The sequence below is a fragment of the Aotus nancymaae genome, unplaced genomic scaffold, assembly GCF_030222135.1.
Source record: "Aotus nancymaae isolate 86718 unplaced genomic scaffold, 86718_ANA_hifiasm-v0.15.2.pri h1tg000029l, whole genome shotgun sequence".
In the NCBI taxonomy this organism is placed as follows: domain Eukaryota; kingdom Metazoa; phylum Chordata; class Mammalia; order Primates; family Aotidae; genus Aotus; species Aotus nancymaae.
Window position 1 is genome coordinate 33,584,917 of NW_026988442.1, and position 22,409 is coordinate 33,607,325.

The 22,409-nt window shown below is 39.3% G+C and overlaps 1 protein-coding gene across 2 annotated transcripts in view; it reads left to right on the top strand.

Moving 5' to 3' along the window:
- Positions 1 to 22,409, top strand: part of DOK5 (docking protein 5) — a 169,053-nt gene that overhangs the window by 12,679 nt on the left and 133,965 nt on the right. The window contains exon 2 of one of the 2 annotated variants that reach the window (XM_012467492.1): positions 6,392 to 6,562. The exons of the other annotated variant lie outside the window; for it this stretch is intronic. Coding sequence (XP_012322915.1) covers positions 6,392 to 6,562 — 171 coding nt within the window. Of the gene's footprint in view, positions 1 to 6,391; positions 6,563 to 22,409 lie in introns of those variants that run through there. 2 annotated transcript variants of the gene reach the window in all.

Sequence of the window (22,409 nt, forward strand, 5' to 3'; positions counted from 1 at the left end):
GAATGAACAAGATAGCCAAAGTCTCTGGCTTCATAGAACTTACTCTAGAGATATAAGTTTTATCTTACATATATTGTTTGCATCTGTCTGTCTCCCTTATTCCCTTCCTCCCTCCCTCCTTCCCTCCTTCCCTTCCTCCCTTCCTTCCTTTCTTCCTTCCTTCCATCCATCCATTATTAAATATGTACATGAAGTAGGTGTTATTTTATGCCCATTTTATAAATTATTTACATCTTAGAGTAAGATCTCTGAGGCCAGAGACTTTGGCTATCTTGTTCACTGCTGTATCCCCAGGTTTTAGTCCTTAGTAAATTCTCAATATTTGTTGATTGAATGGATGAGTGGTTTTACTTCATGTCAGAAGAATGGAATGGTATATTCGGATGTAAGAAGACAAATAGAAAACTATCCCTATATCCCATCTGATTTTGCAGTAGATTCTATTCTGAATGGTAGAACATTTTAGAATTTCTCATAGTTGTTTATATATAACCTGCAAATTCATCATCAGGAAATACAGCAATTAATATCAAAGGCTTGGATTTACTCCATTAAAATTAAATTTTATTTGATTTCTTTTGGAGTAGGTAATATGTACATTTGGTACAAAGTTCGAGGGTACAAAGTTTATACACTGAAGACTCGAGTTTTCTTTCACCTCCATTTCCTAGAATCATCTACTTCCCTTTTTCAGAAGCAACCACTGTGAATAGTTTCTTCCAGAATAGTCTCTATATAAGTAGTTTTGTGTGTGTGTTTGTGTGTACGTGTGCATGTGTGTCTGTATGTGCATTTGCATGCAATATATACTTATATAGTCTTCTGAGCCATGGATTTCTTATTTAGTGATGTATCATAGTTTTGAATATTTTGATAGGATTCTCCTGTATGGGGAATATATTTTATTTGATTATTTATTTATTCTTCTTTCCTTCCTTTTATTTGTTAAATATGTGCATAAGTAGGTGTTATTTTATGCTCATTTTATAAATTATGAAACTGAGATACTAAGAGGTTAAGTTGTTGGCCACTTCACACAACCATACGTGGCAGAGCATGGGTTTGAATTCAAGGTGTATCTCCTTTGCGGAACATTGGGATAAATCCATTTTTTTTTCCTTGATTACAAACAGTGCTACTGACCACCCCTCATCACATCCAGTGGAGAGCCTGGAGGTGAATACATTCTTGGAAATGGGACTTACAGTTCCAATTATTAGAAGTGGGACTTATGGTTCTATATTCACATGTAGAATTTCATGAAAGTTGCTTTGGAGGATGTTCTCTAGCAATGTACAAGATAGCCCATTTCTTCTCATTTTGCCACTCTACTAGGTGAGAAATGGACTCATTTGTGCATAGATTTCCTTAACTTGAGGCTGAGTTTTAGGGCATTTTATAATTAGAATTTTTTCTTTTTTTTTTTTTGAGACAGAGTTTTGCTCTGTCATCTAGGCTGGAGTGCAGAGGCGTGATCTTGGCTCACTGCAACCTCTGCCTTCTGGGTTCAAGCAATTCTCCTGCCTCAGCCTCCCAAGTAGCTGGGATTACAGGCGCCCGTCACCACGCCTGGGTAATTTTTGTATTTTCAAGACATGGGGTTTCACCATGTTGGCCAGGCTGGTCTCGAACTTCTGACCTTGTGATCTGCCCGCCTTGGCCTCCCAAAGTGCTGGGATTACAGGTGTGAGCCACTGCACCTGGCCCAGTGTTTTTCTTTCAAGAGTAACATTCACTCAACTCAAAAAGTAGTTATTTAGTGAGCATTTAGAAACATATGCCTCATAATTTACTTTCTTAAAGCACACCTTCTTGAGAAATGGCTGTATGGAAATCTTTTACCTAGAATATAGGATAAATCACATGTTAACTGTTATTCTACTCATTTTTACTCAAAATTAAATTATGGATTTGCACTTTTGATAAATGTATGTTAAGTGAAATGATACATATATACGTGTGTGTGTGTGTATATATATATATATATTTATTTTAAATTTAATGAAATAAATACATATTGACTAACCCAGTCTGTATTCCGATCAGTCTTGTAAAATGCTTCAAGTGTGTCTAGCTTTGTGGCAGGAGTGGGAGGGTAGGGGGTGATGTGAATCTTTGTACTGAGAGCTAGATATACTTTCTGAATGTTACATTTATGTTGTTCCTGGGTATCTGGTATCTTGAGTCTCTCTTTTCCTTTCTCTCTAAGTTCTGGCAACAGCAGCTCCTTTTCATTCTTCAAATGATGAAGTCTTTTCCGTTCGTGTCTTTGCCATCTCATGCTTGCCTTTGTCTGGAACTTTCTTCCATGCAGGTTCTTACCGCATTGTCAGGTCAAAAGCCCCCTGCACAGAGAACTGTTTGACCATCCAATCTCAGGTGGTCTCCTTTAGGTATTCTCTGCCTCACTCTCTTTTAATTGCATACAGGATCGTGCCTCACAACTGTAATTATTTCTTAAATTATTCATTTCTTCGTTGCTTGTTTCTTCTACATAACAGTAAGCACTGAGCGGGCAAGGTCTTTTTCTGTTTTGTTCATGGCTGAATTCTTAGTGGCTAGAAGAGTATCTGAGTACACAGTAGGTGGTCAATAAATATTTAAGTGAATAAATAAAAACTTGAAATAACATCTTGCATGTTAATTATGAAAGAGGCAAGTCACCCCAGCATAGAATGCATACACATATTCATACACGTCAAGAAATTCCAAAAGGTTTGTGGAAGTCTATTGTGTGATTCTTGATTGTAGCCTTTTTGCAATGATCACAGCTGCAGTCCCCAGGGCAGGCCAAACTGGTAGAAGAGAGAAACCTGGCCAGAGTGAGAAGGGCCCAGTTTTCACCCCTGTCCTACTGCCGGCCTTCTGCCGTGAGCAGACCATGTCACTGAACTGCTCACACGTCGGCTTCCACTGCAGAAGATGGAGACAGAAATGCCTGCTCTACTTCCCTCACCAGCTGTCCACCTCTGTGCAGGAAGTGTGACTGTGGATGTGAAGAGCATCTCAAGTACACAGAACATTCTATTCAGTTCCAAGTGGGTCTCCCCAGCATCCCACCATTGGCTTCTTGAGTCGAAAATAGCAGAGAAAACTTGGGATTTTTCTCCAAAATTGCCATAACTTGTATCAGATCCCATACAGCAGCTGATGACTTTTAGAATGTATTATTTACTTTAGATCTCAAGAATGATCTGATCTTACAAAAAGCAGAGTTCAATTTCTGGCAAAGAATTGCAAAGACTGTCAAAGAAAGAAAGACGGAAAGAGAGAAAGAAAAAGAAAGAGAAAAAGAACGACAAAGGGAGGGAAAGAAAGAAGATGGACCCACTCTGTATACAACAAAGGATATCATGTATATATGTCATATATATAAATTATTTTAAATTAACTAGTATTTTATATTACATACATATGGTAGAGAAATAAAACAATGCAAAAAAGGATAGAATGAAGAGAATATTCTTTCCAACCCCAGAGTGGTCTCACTTCCTGGGGTTAGTCACTCCTAGTAGATTCTCGTATATTTATACAAAGACGTTTATTAGAGGCAAGCATTACTTGTGTGTATATGTATAGTTTGTTTTACACACATGGGTTCACGTTATACAATCCTGTTATATACTTTGTCCCTTTTCTTTTAACTTATGTTGAAACACTTTTCAAAAATTTTTATGAATGCCCAATATTCATTTTTTTCTATGTCACAATTTCTTGAATGCAGTCCACCAACAATGGACATTTTAAGGTAGTTTCCAGTTTTTGCTATTTAAATAATGAGGTAGTAACATCCTTGGGTATACACTCATGCATACTTGATACTGTATTTCTAAGATAAGTCTAAAAAGGAAGTTATTCTTACAAAGTTGTGTACATTTACACTTTTGAGGAATAAAATGAAATTTTCTTCAAAGAAGTTGTACCGGGTATACTCTGATGAAAAGTGCTTGTAAGGGTATGTTTGGCTCTGTGTGTGTGTGTGTGTGTGTGTGTGTGTGTGTGTGTATGTGTGTGTTTTAGTGTTTTACGAGAAGAGGAAACAAAATAACCTTTTAAGGGATGTTCTTGGCCAGGTGTGGTGGCTCACACCTGTAATCCTAGCACTTTGGAAGGCTGAGGAGGATGGATCACTTGAGGTCAGGAGTTCAAGATCAGCCTGGCTAACATGGTGAAACCCTGTCTCTGCGAAAATACAAAAAATTCCCCGGGCGTGGTGGCATGCGCCTGTAATCCCAGTTACTTAAAAGGCTGAGGCAGGAGAATTGCTTGAACCCAGGAGGCGGAAGTTGCAGAGAGCCGAGATCCTGCTGCTGCACTCCAGCCTGGGTGACAGAGCGAGACTCGGTCTCAAAAAAAAGGATGTTCTTGTCCCTCTGCTCCTTGGCTCAATCCTCCCCAAATCTGTTCTCTTTATGGCAAATTGACCACCTAAAAACTAAACCTAATCCTAGCCTACCTTTCTTACAACTTTCCAGTGCCTTCCCCTTGCACATGAATATCTGAAATGTACTCAGGACACTGTGTGATCCAGAGCCTGATGAGTTCACTTGCTGTGTCACACCGTATTCCCCCAAACGAGTGCCTGAGCCCAACATACCTCCTTTAGTTCATCTAGTAGCCACAGGCCCTTTCCTTTGTCACTGTCCTTATATATGGTCTTCCCATGGACTAGCAAGTTTTTCCACTTATTCTTAGTTTCTCTAATTCCTGCTCATCCTGAAAATCCAGGCTGGGATGTCATTGATTTGAGATGCTTTTTCTGACACATCCCCATCTAAATGGTGGGGGTAGCCACTTGCTACCTGTGAACATGTAAATTTAATTAAAATTAAATAAAAATTTAAAAACCCAATCCTTAGTCATACTAGCCACATAGTCACACACATAATTACCAGTGGCTACCATATTGAACAACACAGATATAAAATATTTCCAGGCTGAGTGCAGTGGCTCAGGCCTGTCACCCCAGCACTTTGGGAGGCTAAGGTGAGAGGATCACTTGAGGCCAGGAGTTTGAGACAAACCTAGGCAACATAAAGAAACCCCCATCTCTACAAAGATTAAAAAACTTAGTTGGGTGTGGTGGTTGGCACCTTAGTCCTAACTGCTCAGGATGCTGAGGTGGGAGGATTGCTTGAGGTCAGGAGTTTGAGACCAACCTGGGCAACATAAGGAGACCCCATCTCTACAAAAATTAAAAAACTTAGATGAGCATGGTGGCTGGCACCTGTAGTCCTAACTAGTCAGGAGGCTGAGGTGGGAGGATCATTTAGGCCCAGGAGTTGGAGGCTGCAGTGAACCGTGATCATGCCACTGCACTCTAGCCTGGGTGACAGAGTGAGACCCGGTCTCAAAATAAAAATTAAAAATAAAATAAAATACTTCTATAATTGCAGAGTATTCTGTTGGACAGTGCTGCCCTATTCACAGGGGCACAGCTTGTCTTGCTTCTTGCTTTTTCCCCACATACTAAATGTTCAATAACTATCTGTTGAATGAATGAATGTGTGAATGAATTAAATAATTCCTCCCAGCTCTTAGCTTTATTGTTGTATTCTTAATATTCAGTGGACCTTCTGAGAAGGTGCTGAATGTTCTACGCCTTTTTTTTTTTTTTGCCTAAAGTCAAGCCCTTTTCTTTTTTTTTTTTTTTTTTTCATTTCATTGATTTATTGCTGACATTTCAGAAGTATTATGACTTAGATCGGCAGTGAGACAAAACAGAATTCAGAAGTTAGAAGCTGAGACACTGAGACACAGAACTGTAAACAGTAATGATTCTAATTACTTTTCAGAGAGGTTTTTTTTAAGGGTCAAGTGAATGGATAAAAATATTGCATCACCTCAGTGCACAAAGTGAGCTCAGAGCTTCCCCCCGAAAGCCAAAAGTTTCGACCTGAGTTAGGTCAGCAAAGTCCTGAATCTTCGATGTGTAATGTTTCAGAGTTAAGCCTTCGAAGTTTTCTTTTTCTACCCCACATCCATTGTCTGAAACTTCAATGAGATCCACTCCATAGTCCTTAAGCTTTAGATCAATATTAGTGGCACCAGCATCCAGACTGTTTTCTACTAACTCCTTCACTGCAGTGCTTAGACTCAGTACCACCTGCCCAGAGCAAATCTGGTGGACTGACTTCCGATCGATAGGTCTGATGGCCTTAGCAGGTTCTCGAGCCCTCAGCTCGCTCCATGGATGCAACAACCGATCCGCCTCGGGGACTGGGAAAGTTCTCTTCCAAGTCAAGCCCTTTTCTTGTGGAGAACCCATACTCAGTGACTTTTGGGATAACTCTGAGAGCATTCAAGTTCCTAGGTGAGGTGGAGGATCTTTGGAAGTCTTTGCTGAGAGTGCATCACAGCTGACCCCTGCCCGCCCTTGACTCCCTCCAAGGTGCTGATCCTGAGAGCCCTTCCCAGTGAACACCCCACCTGCAGGTCTCCTTCTCGGTATCTGTTCCTGCAAAACTCAGTCTCCAGCAACCTGATGCATAATTGCAAATCTGCAACGTTAGACCAAACTTCTAAAGAGGGATTCAAGACCTTTTGCAAGAATGTCGCTTGATTTTTTGGCCCATGGTTCTCCCTTTATTTTACCCAGTGTTCTCAAAACTAAAATGTAAAATGGCTTTTTTATTTTATTTATTTATTTTTTTGAGACAGAGTCTTGCTTTATCGCCCAGGCTGGATGTAGTGGTGCAATCTCAGCTCCTTGCAACCTCCACCTCCCCGGTTCAAGTGATTCTCCTGCCTCAGCCTCACGAGTAGCTGGGATTACAGACACACATCACCACGCCCAGCTAATTTTTGTATTTTTATTAGAGATGGGGTTTCACCATGTTGGCCGGACTGGTCTTGAACTCCTGACCTTGTGATCCTCCTTTGGCCTCCCAAAGTGGTGGGATTACAGGCATGAGCCACCACACCCAACCTAAAATGGCTCTTTAGTTTAATTTTCATAAAATGGAAATTTGGTGGATCATATTTTATTTATTATGTTGTTAAAATGCCCCAGTCTCCTCAGTAGATTCATGCACTGAAAAATAATATATAAAATACCTTAACTGGTTCATTACATTGAATTTGCACTGGGTGAAAGGTCAGCATCAACCATGTTTTTTGCTGGGAGAAAGAAGCTCCAAACAGTAGGCAAGATTTCTATGCCTTAAAGAAATGTTACTTTAGCTTTTCTGGCTTCAGAGGCCTAATAACAGCTCTTCCTGAGTACCTGTTTATCCCACCATAAAAAGGGAATGCTGGTTGTAGCTCACTGTAGCCAAAGGGAAGAGAGATGCTGTTGTCTGTGGGGTTGATTCCACTTCAGTCCTGAACAGGGCATTTGGCCTTCAAGCCTACTGACTGAGGGAGACAATTTGATTTTAATTTTTTCTTATAACTGTCAGTTTCATTGGGCAGCTATACATTTCTGGGAATATGTGTATAATAGATAGAATTATAGAAGTTATGCTGACCAGCAGATGTTTTGAGATTTATTAAAGATTTAAAAGAAGTGGCCGGGCATGGTAGCTCACGCCTGTAATCCCAGCACTTTGGGAGGCTGAGGCAGGCAGATCACCTGAGGTCAGGAGTTCAAGACCAACCTGGCCAACATAGTGAAACCCTGTCTCTACCAAAATATAAAGATTGGCCAGGCATGATGGTGGGTGCCTGTAATCCCAGCTACTTGGGAGGCTGAGGAGGAAGAATCGCTTGAACCCAGGGTGGAGATAGCAGTGAGCGTGCCATTGCACTCCAATCTGGGCAACAGAGCGGAACAAGACTCTGTCTCAAAAAAAAAAAATTTAGAAAAAAGTACGTTTCCTGAGCTGCTGGGGTGCCTCTTAATGAGACCAACAATTTTACACATAGGACTGAAAAAATTCTTTATCATACAGAAATCAATTTCTGAAGTTAAATTCATTTTAGAGAGACAGACACCGGATCAAGTGTGTGTGAAGGAGATCGGACATTTTCTTGGCATTAAATTTTGAAGCTTAGTTTTCAGACACAGATGAAGTTGAATATTATAAAGATAAAGAAAAGACCTTTTGTTAGACTAATTGCTCTGATATTAACTCAAGAATGGGTCAAGTTTCTGCTAGTTAAGGTCATTCTAGGGAATTTGATCTTGATTTAAATAGGCGTTATGAATACAAAGTTAGAAATACCAGTTTCTCCTTTTATCTTCCAAAGATTTAGACTGAGAAGGGCACTGGCATATTAGCTGGAGAAAGACTAATAGGGAGACTATAAAGGTTATTAAAAAATGTTTCTTACGATTCTCTGATCTAGCGAGGCATGCAAGTGAAAATTATATTAAATTTAAGGGAGAACATATTGAAAGAATAACGTCAGTTCAAGTTTTGAAATCCTAGAAAAGAAAAAAAAGGAACCAGCATAAATAGACATTCAGAGTAGAGAGAGATTTGATATTAACTTCTTTGATCCCTGTCTTTACTGATGGGGAAACTGAGTGCAAGTGAGATTTCATGATTTCTCTAAGATTCTGGCCTCTTAATAACCACATTTTAAGGCTGTAAAGGATATAACCTGGTGACTTAGAGCATGAAACACTGGGAGGTGGTGGACAGACAGATCTTTCTTTACCACGGATACACTGTTACTTAACATGTTACTGACATGTTACTTAACCTCTCCTAGTTTCTGTTTTCTCAGTTAAACAATGTCAATAATTATGGTTCTTGAATCACAGGGATGTCTTGAATATTAAATAAAATAATTGCTGCAGAGCCTTTTCATAACCTATTAGCTACTTAGAAAAGCAAATTCTGGCCAGCCGGGTGTGGTGGCTCAGGCCTGTAACTCAGCACTTTGGGAGGCTGAGGTGGGCAGATCACGAGGTCAGGAGTTTATGCTCTAAGCCTGACCAACATGGTGAAACGCCATCTCTACTAAAAATAGAAAAATCAGCCACGTGTGGTGGCTGGTGCCTGTAATCCCAGCCACTATGGAGGCTGAGACAGGAGAATTGCTTGAACCTGGGAGGCAGAGGTTGCAGTGAGCAGAGGCTGTGCCACTGCACTCCAGCCTGGATGACACTGTGAGACTCTGTCTCAAAAAAAAAAGAAAAAAGAAAAGCAGATTCTGAAGTTGGGGACCATGGCTGGTTGTTCACCTGGATTCCTGAGTCCCGGAACGTGGCAGGTCCTTAATGAATCCATGAGTGAATAGCACAAACCAAAATGTAGAGACACTGCTTCATGCACTGCGTAGGTTAAAATCGCCTTGCATTTAAAATGTCAGTTTAAACAGTCTTACATTTGCACAACATGTAGCTACTTTACTTTCAGAATATCTAGCTCCGAACTCTTATAATTGAAGTGTAAACTTGTGTAACATAAGCATAGGTAACATCTTCTAAATGGAGGAGTGGACAGTTAAAAGGTGACATAATCTGTTATAAGATTAAAAAAAAAACAAACACCCACTAATGAGTTTTAAGTCTTCATGTTTTTCTCTATGCTATGTTACTCCATTTGCTATATCTTGTAGAAAATTGTCCTGACATATTGTGAAGTAGGAGGAAAAAAGCAAGTGTCAGAAAAAAAGGAATTCTGGCACAAATGCGTCCACATATATATTTCCTCATGCTTGTAGGAAAATGAAGAAAGGAATGGCTTCTGATAGTAACTATGGTAAAGGAACTGTGTTTTCCTTGAAGTGGGGGGAAGTGAGTTGAGTGGTCATTGCTTTTTTATTTTTGTGCTTTTGTATGTATTTATCTGCTTGTCTAGTAATCTCTGTTGCTTATTCATCCATACAGTGTACATCCTTACCTTTTGTAATGACAATAAAAACAATATTATGACCGTAATTGACTAGAGACAAAGAACAGTGGTTGAGAGATAGGATTTTTTTAGTGAACCTATTTTAGTTAAAATATTTTGAAAATACCTACTCTATGTGGTAAGGGTTCATACTCATATATTGTATTGTGTGTTGTCTTAAAAGACATCATGCAGTAACATCGTCAACCCTTTCTCTTATATATTTTTTGGGACCTTGGAGAGCGACAGATCACGTTCATCCATATGTAAATTAATCCATTTGTCACTTTCACTGTATATTTTGTGTTGCAGGAGAATTAGCGAGGTGGTGTTACTTTCTGCACCTTAGCATAATTATTGTGGTATTGTCAAAAACAGTATAAGGCATCTTGACAATTACGGTAGAATATATTTTCCTTTAGTGACCATTATTATTGTTGGTTTAATTAAAAGCACTGACAGCTCAGGGTTTTCAGCAACATCTCTCTCACTGTCATAAATCAGAGAATTAAATTGTCTTATTTCATATCCTACTAAGTTTACCAACGAAACAATAGCAATTCTAGTTTGTCAAAGGAGAGAAAGATGGGATTCGGATTCATCTACTCAACATTTAAGAATTGCAGCTTGGGTCGGTGAGAGACTGTCGTTAGATTGAGCAATTGGGAAGAAGAAGTTGGGTCACATTTTCAGAGTAAATCGAGCTGATTTGGAATTAAAATGTACCTTGATAATTTGTTTACTTTTAATTTTTGTCACTTTGCAAGTGTTGGTGTTTGTTCTTACGTAGCAAAATAACACCGAATATTTAAGGGCCATGATCCTGGTGAACTATAACCAGCATGTTTTGTTTAGGACAATAATAGAAAGTGGGGAAGGAGAAAATCTGTTCTTTTGAGTTTATTTCATTCACAAATTAATATTTTTACAAGTTTTGACTCTTTAGCCAAATAAGACATTTTTCCCCCTGTGGAAGAATAAAACCATCTAATTGTCATTTAAGTTGAATCACTTGTAATGCAAATATTGAAATACAGAAATATTAGCAGATATGAGCTATATACATCAGCATTCTAAGTTTGAAATTGATAATAATGAGACACTGACTAGTAGCTGGTTCTGTACAGCACTGTATGCGTGTACAGGGTGAACAGTTACTAGCAGTGACCCTGATTTCATGGATGAAGGAGTTGAGGATCAGAGCACTGTCAAAGCTTGTCCTAGGCCATGTGGTCAAGAGAGATGCACCTAGAATTTGAGCTTGGAAATGTTTAATTAATTCTTAATTTAACTCTTGGGATAAGGTTTAATGATTACTGTTACTCCCTTGGGAGGGAGAGGATGATTCTTACATGCCATGCTAGATTTTCTATATTCATCATCTTTTTGATTCTCTTCTCACTAATCCTTTAAGGCATGTGCTATTAATTTCATTTAAGGTTTCATTAAGGTTTCAGGCTCCAAGAGGTTGGAAGTTGTCCAGAGTTACAGACAGGGTAAAGGACTGGATAGGGTTTGAATTTGTATTTGTGGTACTGGTGTCCATGCTAGTTCTATTACTTATACCTACCCTGATACAGACAGACCTAGAAGTCTCATCAGAATGCTGGATGGATGAGGAAGTGTGGATGAATCAGGCATCACCCACAGAGACCACATCTGTGAATGCTCTGCTAACATGGCAGGTATTATACTGCTATGGGAGGCTCTCTGTTTGACTCATGTTGTCTCTTTGGCCAATTTAAAAGGACCTCTATGTACATTAGTAAGGTTAAGACACAGATTAATTAATCAAGTTTACACAAATAAGATGCCCACATCCACATTTATGGTTAATCACATTACTTGACCAAGTAGCAGTAGAGCATAATGGTCAAATCTGGGATTGAATTGAGTCTCAGTCTATTATGATGTGTTGTCATTGAACTCATTTTGCAGATGAAGTTGGGGCTTGGAGGAATGCACAATTTACTGAAGATTGCCCAGCTCTGAACTGGAGGAGCGAGGGCTTCAGAGCTATACCTTCTCTGCTTAATCTCTGCCATATTGATGCATAGCCCTCTAGCCAATCCTTGTCATTTTAATATTAGTACCAAGGCTAGCTGAGTACCTCAGGTTACCACTTGAAGATTGCCTCTTTTAGATATGTTCTTGAAATGCTTTATTTACCTGAAAATGAGGAGAAACTTCAAGAAGTTGCTAAATAAAAGTGTTAAAAAGCGGATTTCAAGGAAACCAAAGTGAATGCCATACAACTGGCTTGAAAAACAAAGAAGATGCAGCAGGGGGTTTGAGCACTCCTTGTAGGTTTATTTCTTTAGGAAAAAAAGACTGAAGCTAAATTCCAAAGTTTGAACCTTTAGAAGAGTCTTAATAACCAAGATCATCTCCAATATAATAAACTAAATTTGAACACTGGACATGAAAAGAATAGGGAGGAAGACCACATAGATGTCAATAAATGGTTTTATTCTTTTTATTATCATTGTTTTGCTGAATTTTACACTATTTTCCCTTTAATAACATAATATAAACCTACTGGTCCAATACAAAATTATCATTTTGGTATGTTTCTTCCTATTTATTCCCCTAAATATTGAAACTTTCACATGGTTACAACGATCACATATTTACACGATCATACCCAGTATATATTTTTAAATGCGTTTTATGTTGTGAACATTTTCCCAAATTATTAACTTTCAAACTGTGAGTTTGCAGTCTATGATGACTAGGTACATAATTTACTTGAGAGTAAAAACATTTAAATTGTTTTTAATTAAAAGTGACACTCAGGCTTGTAATGTTGACCATGTTTTAGATTGTTTCTTTGGAATGGATGTGATTATGAAGCTAGAGAGTTTGAATATTTTTATGACCCTTAATACATATTACAAATTAACTTCCCTATGGACCACAATTTACACTGCAGCCAGTTTTTAAGGCTAGAAATCTGGCATCATGCCACAGAGGAAGCTGATGTTCTATTTGTTTTACAGTCATCCATGTTCTGGTTATAGGATGTGGCTCAGGCTCCCAAAGTAAGTAATAAAACAAAGTCATGTGTACAGTCCAACATGTATGTTTTGACCCTTAGCATGAAGATACATACAGTGTTTTGTGACTTCCATAATTTAGAGTCTCTGTAAATTCTTTAACCCATTTAGGAATTTCATTATAACCAAAGAAAACTTAAATATGACTTAGCAGTGGTGAGCTGTGCTGTGTCAGCACATTAATAAGTGCCACCAAATGATTTCAATGAACATTTTGATTTCCTTTGTTCTGAAACTAGAAAGAAGACACTTAATCTTGGTTTCTGACTTTTGAGCAAATTTTAGTTCCTCGGTTAATACTCTGAATGTAATATACTTGCTGTACTTGCTAACAATGGAAAGCACTGAATTTGGTTTTGTGGCTTATGCTCTTAATCAATTATATGCCATTGATAAAGCTATCTCCCTCCACTGTAATACTGGGAAGGTTAATAAAGAGAGAGCACGTTCATTTTAGTAGTTCTGTACTGACTGAATGTGCATCTGTGGCTATTTCTGGTGTGTGTATGGTCTATCAGAAACTACAGTAACAATTGAGACCAACTTAATCATTATTATACCAGTCATCTAGTCATTCTTGTAATTTAATATATTTAATGCATTTACATTCATTTGTGGCTCCATGTATATCACACATTCATTCATTTATTCAATGACTTTTCACTGAGTACCTACTATGTATAAGGTAATTCTTGGTACCAGTAGATAACTGGTGAATCAGAGTAAACCAGAAAACAGATAATGGTAAGTATTATTCCTTTGGAATGCACTCATTTAATGAGTCATTTTAGGATTACTATAGCAGCACTATTTAATTAAAAATTTTGTGGTTATTCACATAGCGCAAAATCCAATAATTAAAAATTCAAAGGGGCATACAGGAAAAATTCTTTCTCTCACCCATCTACCCAGAGCCACCAATTCTCCTCAAGGGGGCAATCAATTTTATAGTTTCTTCTCTTGAAACTATATGCCATATTTATCTAAATATATGCCATATTTCAAGCATATACCAACATATACATATTTAGATATATTTGCATATATGTGTATACACCTCATTTTTTCCCATAAAAATAGTGTGCGTGTGTGTATATATATATATATATATATATATGCTATATCCATTATTCTCTACCTACCTTGTGTCACTTAATAAATTTTGAAAAGCTCTTCCAATTATTACTTAATTTGACTACATTTCTTTTTTTTCCTGTCAGCATGATATTTCATTATGTTAAATATTCTATTAATTTTGAATTCTTGTTTATATTTTTATCATTATTATAGATAACACTACAATGCATATCTTTACATAAGTTTGTTTCATTTAGATTATTTTTCCTTAGTAACTAGAATTGCAAATTAAAGTGGATCAAGTTTCTATGGCTATTGAAAAATATTCTTCAAATTATAATCTGGAAATATTGACCTATAATATACACAGAATACTATATTTTGTGTAAGATGTGGGGGTAAGACTGTATTTGTATTTGTATATATGTGCTTGTGTTTGCACAAGAAAATCATGCATTTAGTTGTGAGCCAGTGACTGTGTCTGGTGCAGGGGTAGGAAACAGAGGTGGGAGGCAGGCTAATTACTATATACCTCTGAAATAATTTTGAATTTTGATCCATGTGAATGTATTACTTTTTAAAAAAATTAATATTAACTCTAAAATTAAAAATTAAAATGTATCTCTTTATTCTGCAATTTTCAATATATGAGTACACGTGGATTTTTTTCTAATAATTTTATAGACTGGGATATTGAAAAAGTAGTATAATAAAGTGGAATGCAGGAAGTCACAAAGTGGACCTGGTCTTAGAACTTGTTCAATTGATTGGATCTAATTCAGAGTTCTGTTGCTTTTATTCCTGATTTTTTTTTAAAAAAGGAAAAGTAATGAAGTGTTTTCCAAATGTCAGTCATTTGTGCTTCCCCGCCTCAGTCTTTGTCATATCTGTGAATAGCTTTCACTGTTATTCACTTACTACTTCTCTAAAATAATTTATTTTTCTTTATTTTGAATTTTTATAGCAGTTCCATTAGTGAAAAACCAATATTATTTTCCATGAGTAGAGGCTGCATACATTGGAGTCCTTCAGAGAAGAAGAAGCACTAGGAAATATTTATTAGAGGTTTGGTTTGGGGATTATTATTATTATTATTTTTGAGACAGTCTCTCTCTGTCACTCAGGCTGGAATGCAGTGGTGTGTTCTCAGCTCACTGCAACCTCCACCTCCTGGGTTCAAGTCATTCTTCTGCCTCAGCCTCACAAGTAGCTGGGACTACAGGCACACACCACCACACCCAGCTAATTGGTTTGGGGATTATTTCTTTTGCACTTGTAGGGGCCGGTTTGCAGGGTCTAGGTGCTCCTAGTGCTGTAGCCTGACATCAGAAGTGAAGGTAGACATAAAATGAGGGGATCAAAGACAAAGTGCAGCCTATGAAGATGGGCTGGAAGCATCTGATTTACGATGCTCTCAACCCACCAGCTTCAAAGATGGGATCATCCTGTAAGAAGAGCTAAGCAGGCACTTGGACAAGGTTTCTGGGAGCTGAAGGAAGATCTGGAAGGAGCTAAAGTAGTTGCAGCCCATCTGTCGTCCATGCCACCCTGGTGAACCAGCACATCAGAGACAGTGTGCATGAGTGACAGTAGCGTGCACTGACCTGAGTTTCCATCGGGTAAGGCAATATGGCTACCCTCACCTTCTCACATTCTGCAATATGGCTACCTATGCCCACCTTCCAGATCTCTTGTGGTCCGCCCTAATTCTGACCTGTGCAGGGAAAGCAATTCTTTGATAAATAGTTCTAGCTTAACTGAGCTGACATAATACAGATCCATTGCAAAAGGTAACTAGAAATAAATACAATGAAAATGAAACAGTATTATTAAATTGTAACCAGACACATTGCTCAATGAAAACACTGAGTCTGAGGCTTTCCGTTTGTTGAAAACGAAGATTAGCAAGTTTTAGAGGGGTTTTAAAATTGTTACCCACTGAATGGAACTTCTCCTTGACTCATTCAGAGGGACTGACATGAAAAATGAAAATCTTTCTCACTGTGAGGTTCTGTGCCATTTGATGCCTCTCCCAACACAGTTTCTTCTCCTCCTCCCCCGACAGTTGAAGGAGGATACAGGGGTAAGTGGAGATGGTGTCATGCTGTCCTTGGCCTTATCTGCATTTCTACTTCTTAAATGAATGAAAAGATGAGCTAGATGATCACATGGTAGACAGAAGGGGAAAGAGTGATTTTATTTTTCTATAGACAGAGTTCACTGAAGACCTGTCACGGGCACACATCAAGGACAAATGTGTGCATCAAAGGTTTGTTGGCTTTTGAGGTGGTGGGTGAGAAGCAAGCATAGTTTGGCTCATATCTGTGAAAAGTATTTTGGCATCTCAATACTCACTGGAGAATTTTGTGTGACGAAAGAGACCTCATGACTTTGAGTTTCTGGCAGACCTATAACTGTGAATGGAAGCACCACGGACTGGCTTCTCACTGAGATGCTTCCATTCGTATCTGTCCCAGTGGCATTCCCCAAGTGGTGTCTCCCGGATCCCCTCCATCCTTGAATCCGTGCCTCATCCCACACCCCGCTGCACAGGTGTAAATTGGTTCTGCAGTTTACCAGTGGTTTAACCTGGGGCAAGTCACCTCAAGTCCCTGCAATGTAGGGATATTATATATTCAAAATCACTGGGTGGTTGTGAGGATTAAATCAAGGATTGCTCAATTATGATCCAAAGGCCAAATGTGCCTCTCTCTCCTGCTTGTTTTTGCAAATAAACTTTCACGGGAACACAGCCACACCCGTTAGTTTACGTGTGATCTGTGGCTGCTTGCACATCGCACAGCACAGTGAGTTGAGCAGGTGTGGCAGAGACCCTGTGGCCCACAAAGCCTAAGATATTTCCTGAGAAAGTTAGCTGACCCCTGGATTAAACAAGTGAATATCTATAAATTCAATTCCCAAATGTTTATGGGCTACAGTGTTGAGGTACTGAGCATGTAAGAGTGAAGAAACATAGACAAAAGTCCCTGCCTTCATGGAGCTTACAGTTCAAGAAGAGAAACAGACAACAAAGCAAAAAGAAAACCTCTGGAATGTAAAATATATGTAAAGTGATCTGGTGGTATGGAGAGGGAAATGCAGGAAAGAAAGAGAAAGAGAAAGAGAGAGAGAGAATATGGGGGGGAAGGTGCAATTTTAATTAGGTTGATTAGAGAATCTTCACTGAAAGAGTGACATGACATCAGAGCCATGTGGACACATGAAGAAGAGGGTTCCAGGCAGAAGGAACAGCCGGCATAAAAGGACAAAAACCTTGAGGTGAGAGTGTGTCTCTGAGTGTTCAGAGACCAACAGGAAGGCCAGTCTACTCAAAGCCCACTGGGTGGTGGAGAGGAGAAAGCCGAAGATGCTTTCAGTCGGGTAGGACTACCTTGGCCACAGCCAGGACATTGCATTTTGTTTGGCATGGGAAGGAAGGCACTAGTGGCTTGTGAGCTGGGGATGATGAGCTTTGGATTGCATTTTAAAAGCATCACTCTGGCTACATATGGCAGCCACTGCGGTGCTCCTGGTGGCTTGAACTGGGGTTAGAGCTGTAGAGGTGGCAAAAAGCAGCCCAGCTCTGCCTATATTGTAAAAATAGAGAGACGAGAATTCCCTGGCAGATTTGGAGTGCATCAGAAAAGGAAGATAGAAGTCAGAAAGAATTTGACATTTTGACTTTGTTAGCTGAAGGAATGGGATTATGATTAATGCAATGTGGAAGACACAGAGATAGGGCAAGTTTTGGAGCCAAGGTTAAGAAGTCAAAATCGAATATGTTAATTTTAAGCTGCCCCTTAGACATCAGGGTGGGAATGAAAATGCTTAGAACGATGTCTGCCATGTAGTAAATTGTCAATAAATGTTAGCTGCTATTATTACCATGATTGGTGTTATTATTGAGGGCTTACTCAATACATGTCATTTTATTTTATTTTTTTATTTTAGTTTATGAGACAGGGTCTTTGTCACCCAGGCTAGAGTGCAGTGACACTATCATGGCTCACTGAAGCCTCCACCTCCTGGGCTCTAGTGATCTCCCACCTCAGCCTCCCAGACAGCTGGGACTATAGGCATGTGCCACCATGCCTGGATAATTTTTAAATTTTTTTTGTAGAGATGGAGTCTCCCTGGTTGCCCAGGCTGGTCTTGAACTCCTGAGCTCAAGTGATCCTCCCTCCTTGGCCTCTCAAAATGTTGGGATTAGAGGCATGAGCCACTGCTCCTGGCCTGATAAATATTTCCGAATACCTACTATGTGTCAGCACTAGAGAAACAATGATTGAGTTTTGGTTTCTGTCTTCATGGGGAGATAGACAATTCCTGGCAATCATATGTGAGGTCACTGCTCTGAAGCAGTGCAGCTCCGGGGGACTCACAGAATCTGGCTGGGTCCTAAACATGATTTTTTTGAAGTTGTGCTTGTCCTCATCTATAAAATGGGAACATCAACTTTATTTGGATAATGCATCTAAAGTGCTCAGTAAACATCAGCTCTTAGTACAACATAAAGGGTTCTATAAAATCAGTCATTTGTTTCATAAGCATTTTTTGAGTACTTACCACCATGTTTTAGGAGTTTGGAAAGTACTTGGGATACAGAATGAACAAGAAGACCCTGCCTTTAAGGGGATCGAGGGGGACTGAGTGGGGATAAATATATGAAAATGATAGGTCGAGGTAACAATTACATGTAAAATTAAAATACATATGTTCTAGAGCAATACTGTCCAGTAGGAATATAATTTGAGGCCACATGTGAGTCACATGTGTAATTTAAAATTTCCTAGAAGCCACATTAAAAATAAAGTGAAATAGGTGAAATTAACTTTAATGCTGTGTTTTATTTAATCATATATATCCAAAATATTTTAACCCATAAAAATATAAAATTCTATATTCTCTTTTCTACTAAGGCATCAAAAATCCCATATTTTACACCCTATGGCACAATTCTTTTCAGTCTAGCCACATTTCTTTTTTTTTTTTTTTTATTGCATTTTAGGTTTTGGGGTACATGTGAAAAACATGCAAGATTGTTGCATAGGTGCATACGTGGCAGTGTGATTTGCTGCCTTCCTCCCCTTCACCTATATGTGGCATTTCTCCCCATACTATCTCTCCCCAACTCCCCACCCCCCGCTGTCCCCCCCTACTCCCCCCAACAGGCCCCAGTGTATAGTGCTCCCCTCCCTGTGTCCATGTGTTCCTATTGTTCAACACCTGTCTATGAGTGAGAACATGCGACGTTTGATTTTGTGTTCTTGTGTCAGTTTGCTGAGAATGATGGTTTCCAGGTTCATCCATGTCCCTACAAAGGATGCAAACTCATTGTTTTTGATGGTCTAGCCACATTTCAAGTGCTTGAAAACTACATGTGGCTGTTGGTTGTTGTCACATTGCATAGTGTAGGTCTTGAACGATGAGGTGTCTGCTTTAGATTGAATGGTCAGGGGAAGCTGAGACTTTATGACAAAGACCCATATGAGAAGGACCCAGCCATGAGAAATTTGAAGGAAGCCCTCATGTGTACAAGACAGAACTAGGCAAAGAACCTAAGGCGGGAATGGGATTCTTATGATAATTAAATCAGATCAACAAAGCCACTGAGATTACATCTTAGAGGACAAAAAGGATAGTCATAGCACATTGGAGCTGTATTTGGGGCCAGATCTTGTAGGAATATAAAGAGTTCATGATGAGGAGTGTGGATGAGCTCTAAGTGTATTGAGAACTAGTGGAGGGTTTTAAGAAGGGAAGTGATATGATTAAGCTATCACCAACTATTGTGCAGAGTGGAATATTAACAGCAAGAATCTAAGCACAAAGCCGTGAGAGATACATCCTGTCCAGCTATAGAAGCTCAAAGATGGCTTGGAGGAAATGTGTCCTAAAGAGGACTTATCTAGGCCAAAGTTGGGTTGAAATGGGGTTTTCAGAGTCAGAGGGTATTTTAGACCCATAGACGTCAAACCTTTCTGATTACACAATGCATTCAATTAAAAGTAGCAACTCCCACTATTTATATAGGTGTTTATTCCCTGTACATGTTCTCTGCTCTGTTAAATTTTACTTAAAATTTTCTTATTTATCCCACCTCTCCATCATACATAAATGAAAGTTTCAATTTTTTTTGTTTTATTCCACTGCATTTTGCTTTGGAAGTGACTGTTCCAGGCAGACAGAATTACACAGGCAAAGGCCTGGGGATATAATGATGCTTGTCACACACATGAGATGGCAGGAGCTTGTATCTGGAGGGTGGAAATAAGGAAGTGGGGAGGGTGATGGTGAGAGAGTGTTCAGAGAGGCTTCTGGAGAACTGTGCAGGCCCACCTTATGAAGAGCTTGCAGGCTTTGGGAACATTTTTATTTTTTAAATTATTTTTATTTATTTATTTATTTTTGGAGACAGAGTCTCACTCTGTTGCCCAACCTGGAGTGCAGTGGGGTGATCTCGGCTCACTGCAAGCTCCATCTCCCAAGTTCAAGCAATTCTCCTGCCTCAGCCTCTGGAGAAGCTGGGATTACAGTGTGTGTCACCATGCCCAACTAATTTTTGTATTTTAGCAGAGATGGGGTTTCACCATGTTGGCCAGGCTGGTCTTGAACTCCTGACCTCAAGTGATTCGCCCATCTCTACCTCCCAAATCCCTCCTGGGATTACAGGCATGAGCCACCATGCCCGGCTTAATTTTTAATTTTAATTTTTATGTTTTGAGACGGAGTCTTGCACTGTCACCCAGCAAGAGTATAGTGGTGCAGTCACAGCTAACTGTAGCTTTAAACTGCTAGGCTCCAGCAATTTTCCCATCTCAGCCTCCGAAGTAGATGGGACTACAGTCACGCACCACTGCACCTGGCTAATTTTACAATTTTTCTGTAGAGACAGGGGTCTTGCTTTTCTTTTTGCCCAGGTTTGTCTCTAACTCCTTGCCTCAAGCAATCCTTTCACCTCCGCTTCCCCTAATGCTGGGATTACAGACATGAGCCACCACCGTGCCCAGATGGGAAAGATTTTTAACATATTTTTATATATGATGGGAGGCTATTGCTGAGTTTTAAGCAAGAGATGGTGTCTAGTATTTTGGTAAGCACTTTACATGCATTTTCTCATCTTATTTGTCTTAAACATCTGCAAAGCAGGAGCAAATGAAGGGGTTTCAAACAAGATGGTGACAAGAGCATTTATTATTGACTAGAATTTTCTCCCTTTTCTCCTCTCCACTTCTCTAATTAAATTCTGTAAGTTAAAAACTCATGCTGGTAAAGACCAAGCTTTAATCACAGAGAGAAATTTCATTCTGGGACCGACTGCTTGCCTGCTCACGCTGACCCTGCCTCCACCTCTCCAGAAGACACATGCTGCCTGGGGGCCAGTTGACTAAAAACCACCCAGTTACACTGCGATCTGGAAATGTCCACCGCAGGCTTTCAGACAGCAATACCTGTGCTTTTAAAAATACACATGGTGGTGAGGTGGTAGGGAGGGAGAGCATTAGGAGAAATAGCTAATGCATGCTGGGCTTAATACCTAGGTGATGGGTTGATAGGTGCACCAAACTACCATGGCACATACTTACCTATGTAACAAACTGCACGTTCTGCACATGTATCCCAGAACTAAAAATAAAAATTAAAAATAAAAACCAATTTACATTTCCTTTTGTTTGCGTTCTTTATTCACATGGGAAATCTGCTGCTATAATAAACAAAGCTATTCATTGTTCTTACTATAGGTTCTCCTTTCTGCCTTCCTTGATTAAACAAACTCACCATAGAAGGGGCTGTTTATCCACAAGCTCTCAGTAATTAAGAGTGACACTTGACACTTAATTTTAAAATATATGTACAAAAAATAATGTAAGATTTTTAAAACAGCTGATTTTAATCTTTGTGTTTGTACAATTTTTAGCTTCTTATTAGATTTAAAGAGAGAAGAAAGCCATTTTATGTTAAATTTTTGGTCACTGTTAAAAGAGTTGTTTTATTGCTAATCTCTGTAAACCACAGCCAGGGAGGTATACTCAGACACTTACTTTATATAATGATGACTAACTGGAAAAACTGATAATATTATTGAAACATTGAGAGAAATGTTGTGAGGGCTTTTAAAATGGATTCAACATAGGATCCCATGGCCTAGTTTTGGAGAGAGCATCTCTCCTTCCTGCTCTGCTGGAATCCAGTTGGCCCAGCCCCCTCTGCCTTGCTTGAGTTCACTTACATTGCCCTGGGTTGTGTTGACTTGGAAGGCCGCCTGGCCTTGTGTGCTTGCTGGGTCGAAATTACTCTTCCTGCTTGGCTATTGGGAGCAAACCCCATCTACAAATTTGTCCACTTGATTTCACTCCTGGGCCTCTGGAGTTGAAAGATCAGCCCATTTAAATGGGAATGAGCCAGAGGGCTCCGCAGGGCTGGCTTGATCAACACTGTCCGTGGTGCTCAGCAGGACAACACAGAATAGCATTTGCGTCTGAGGACAGTC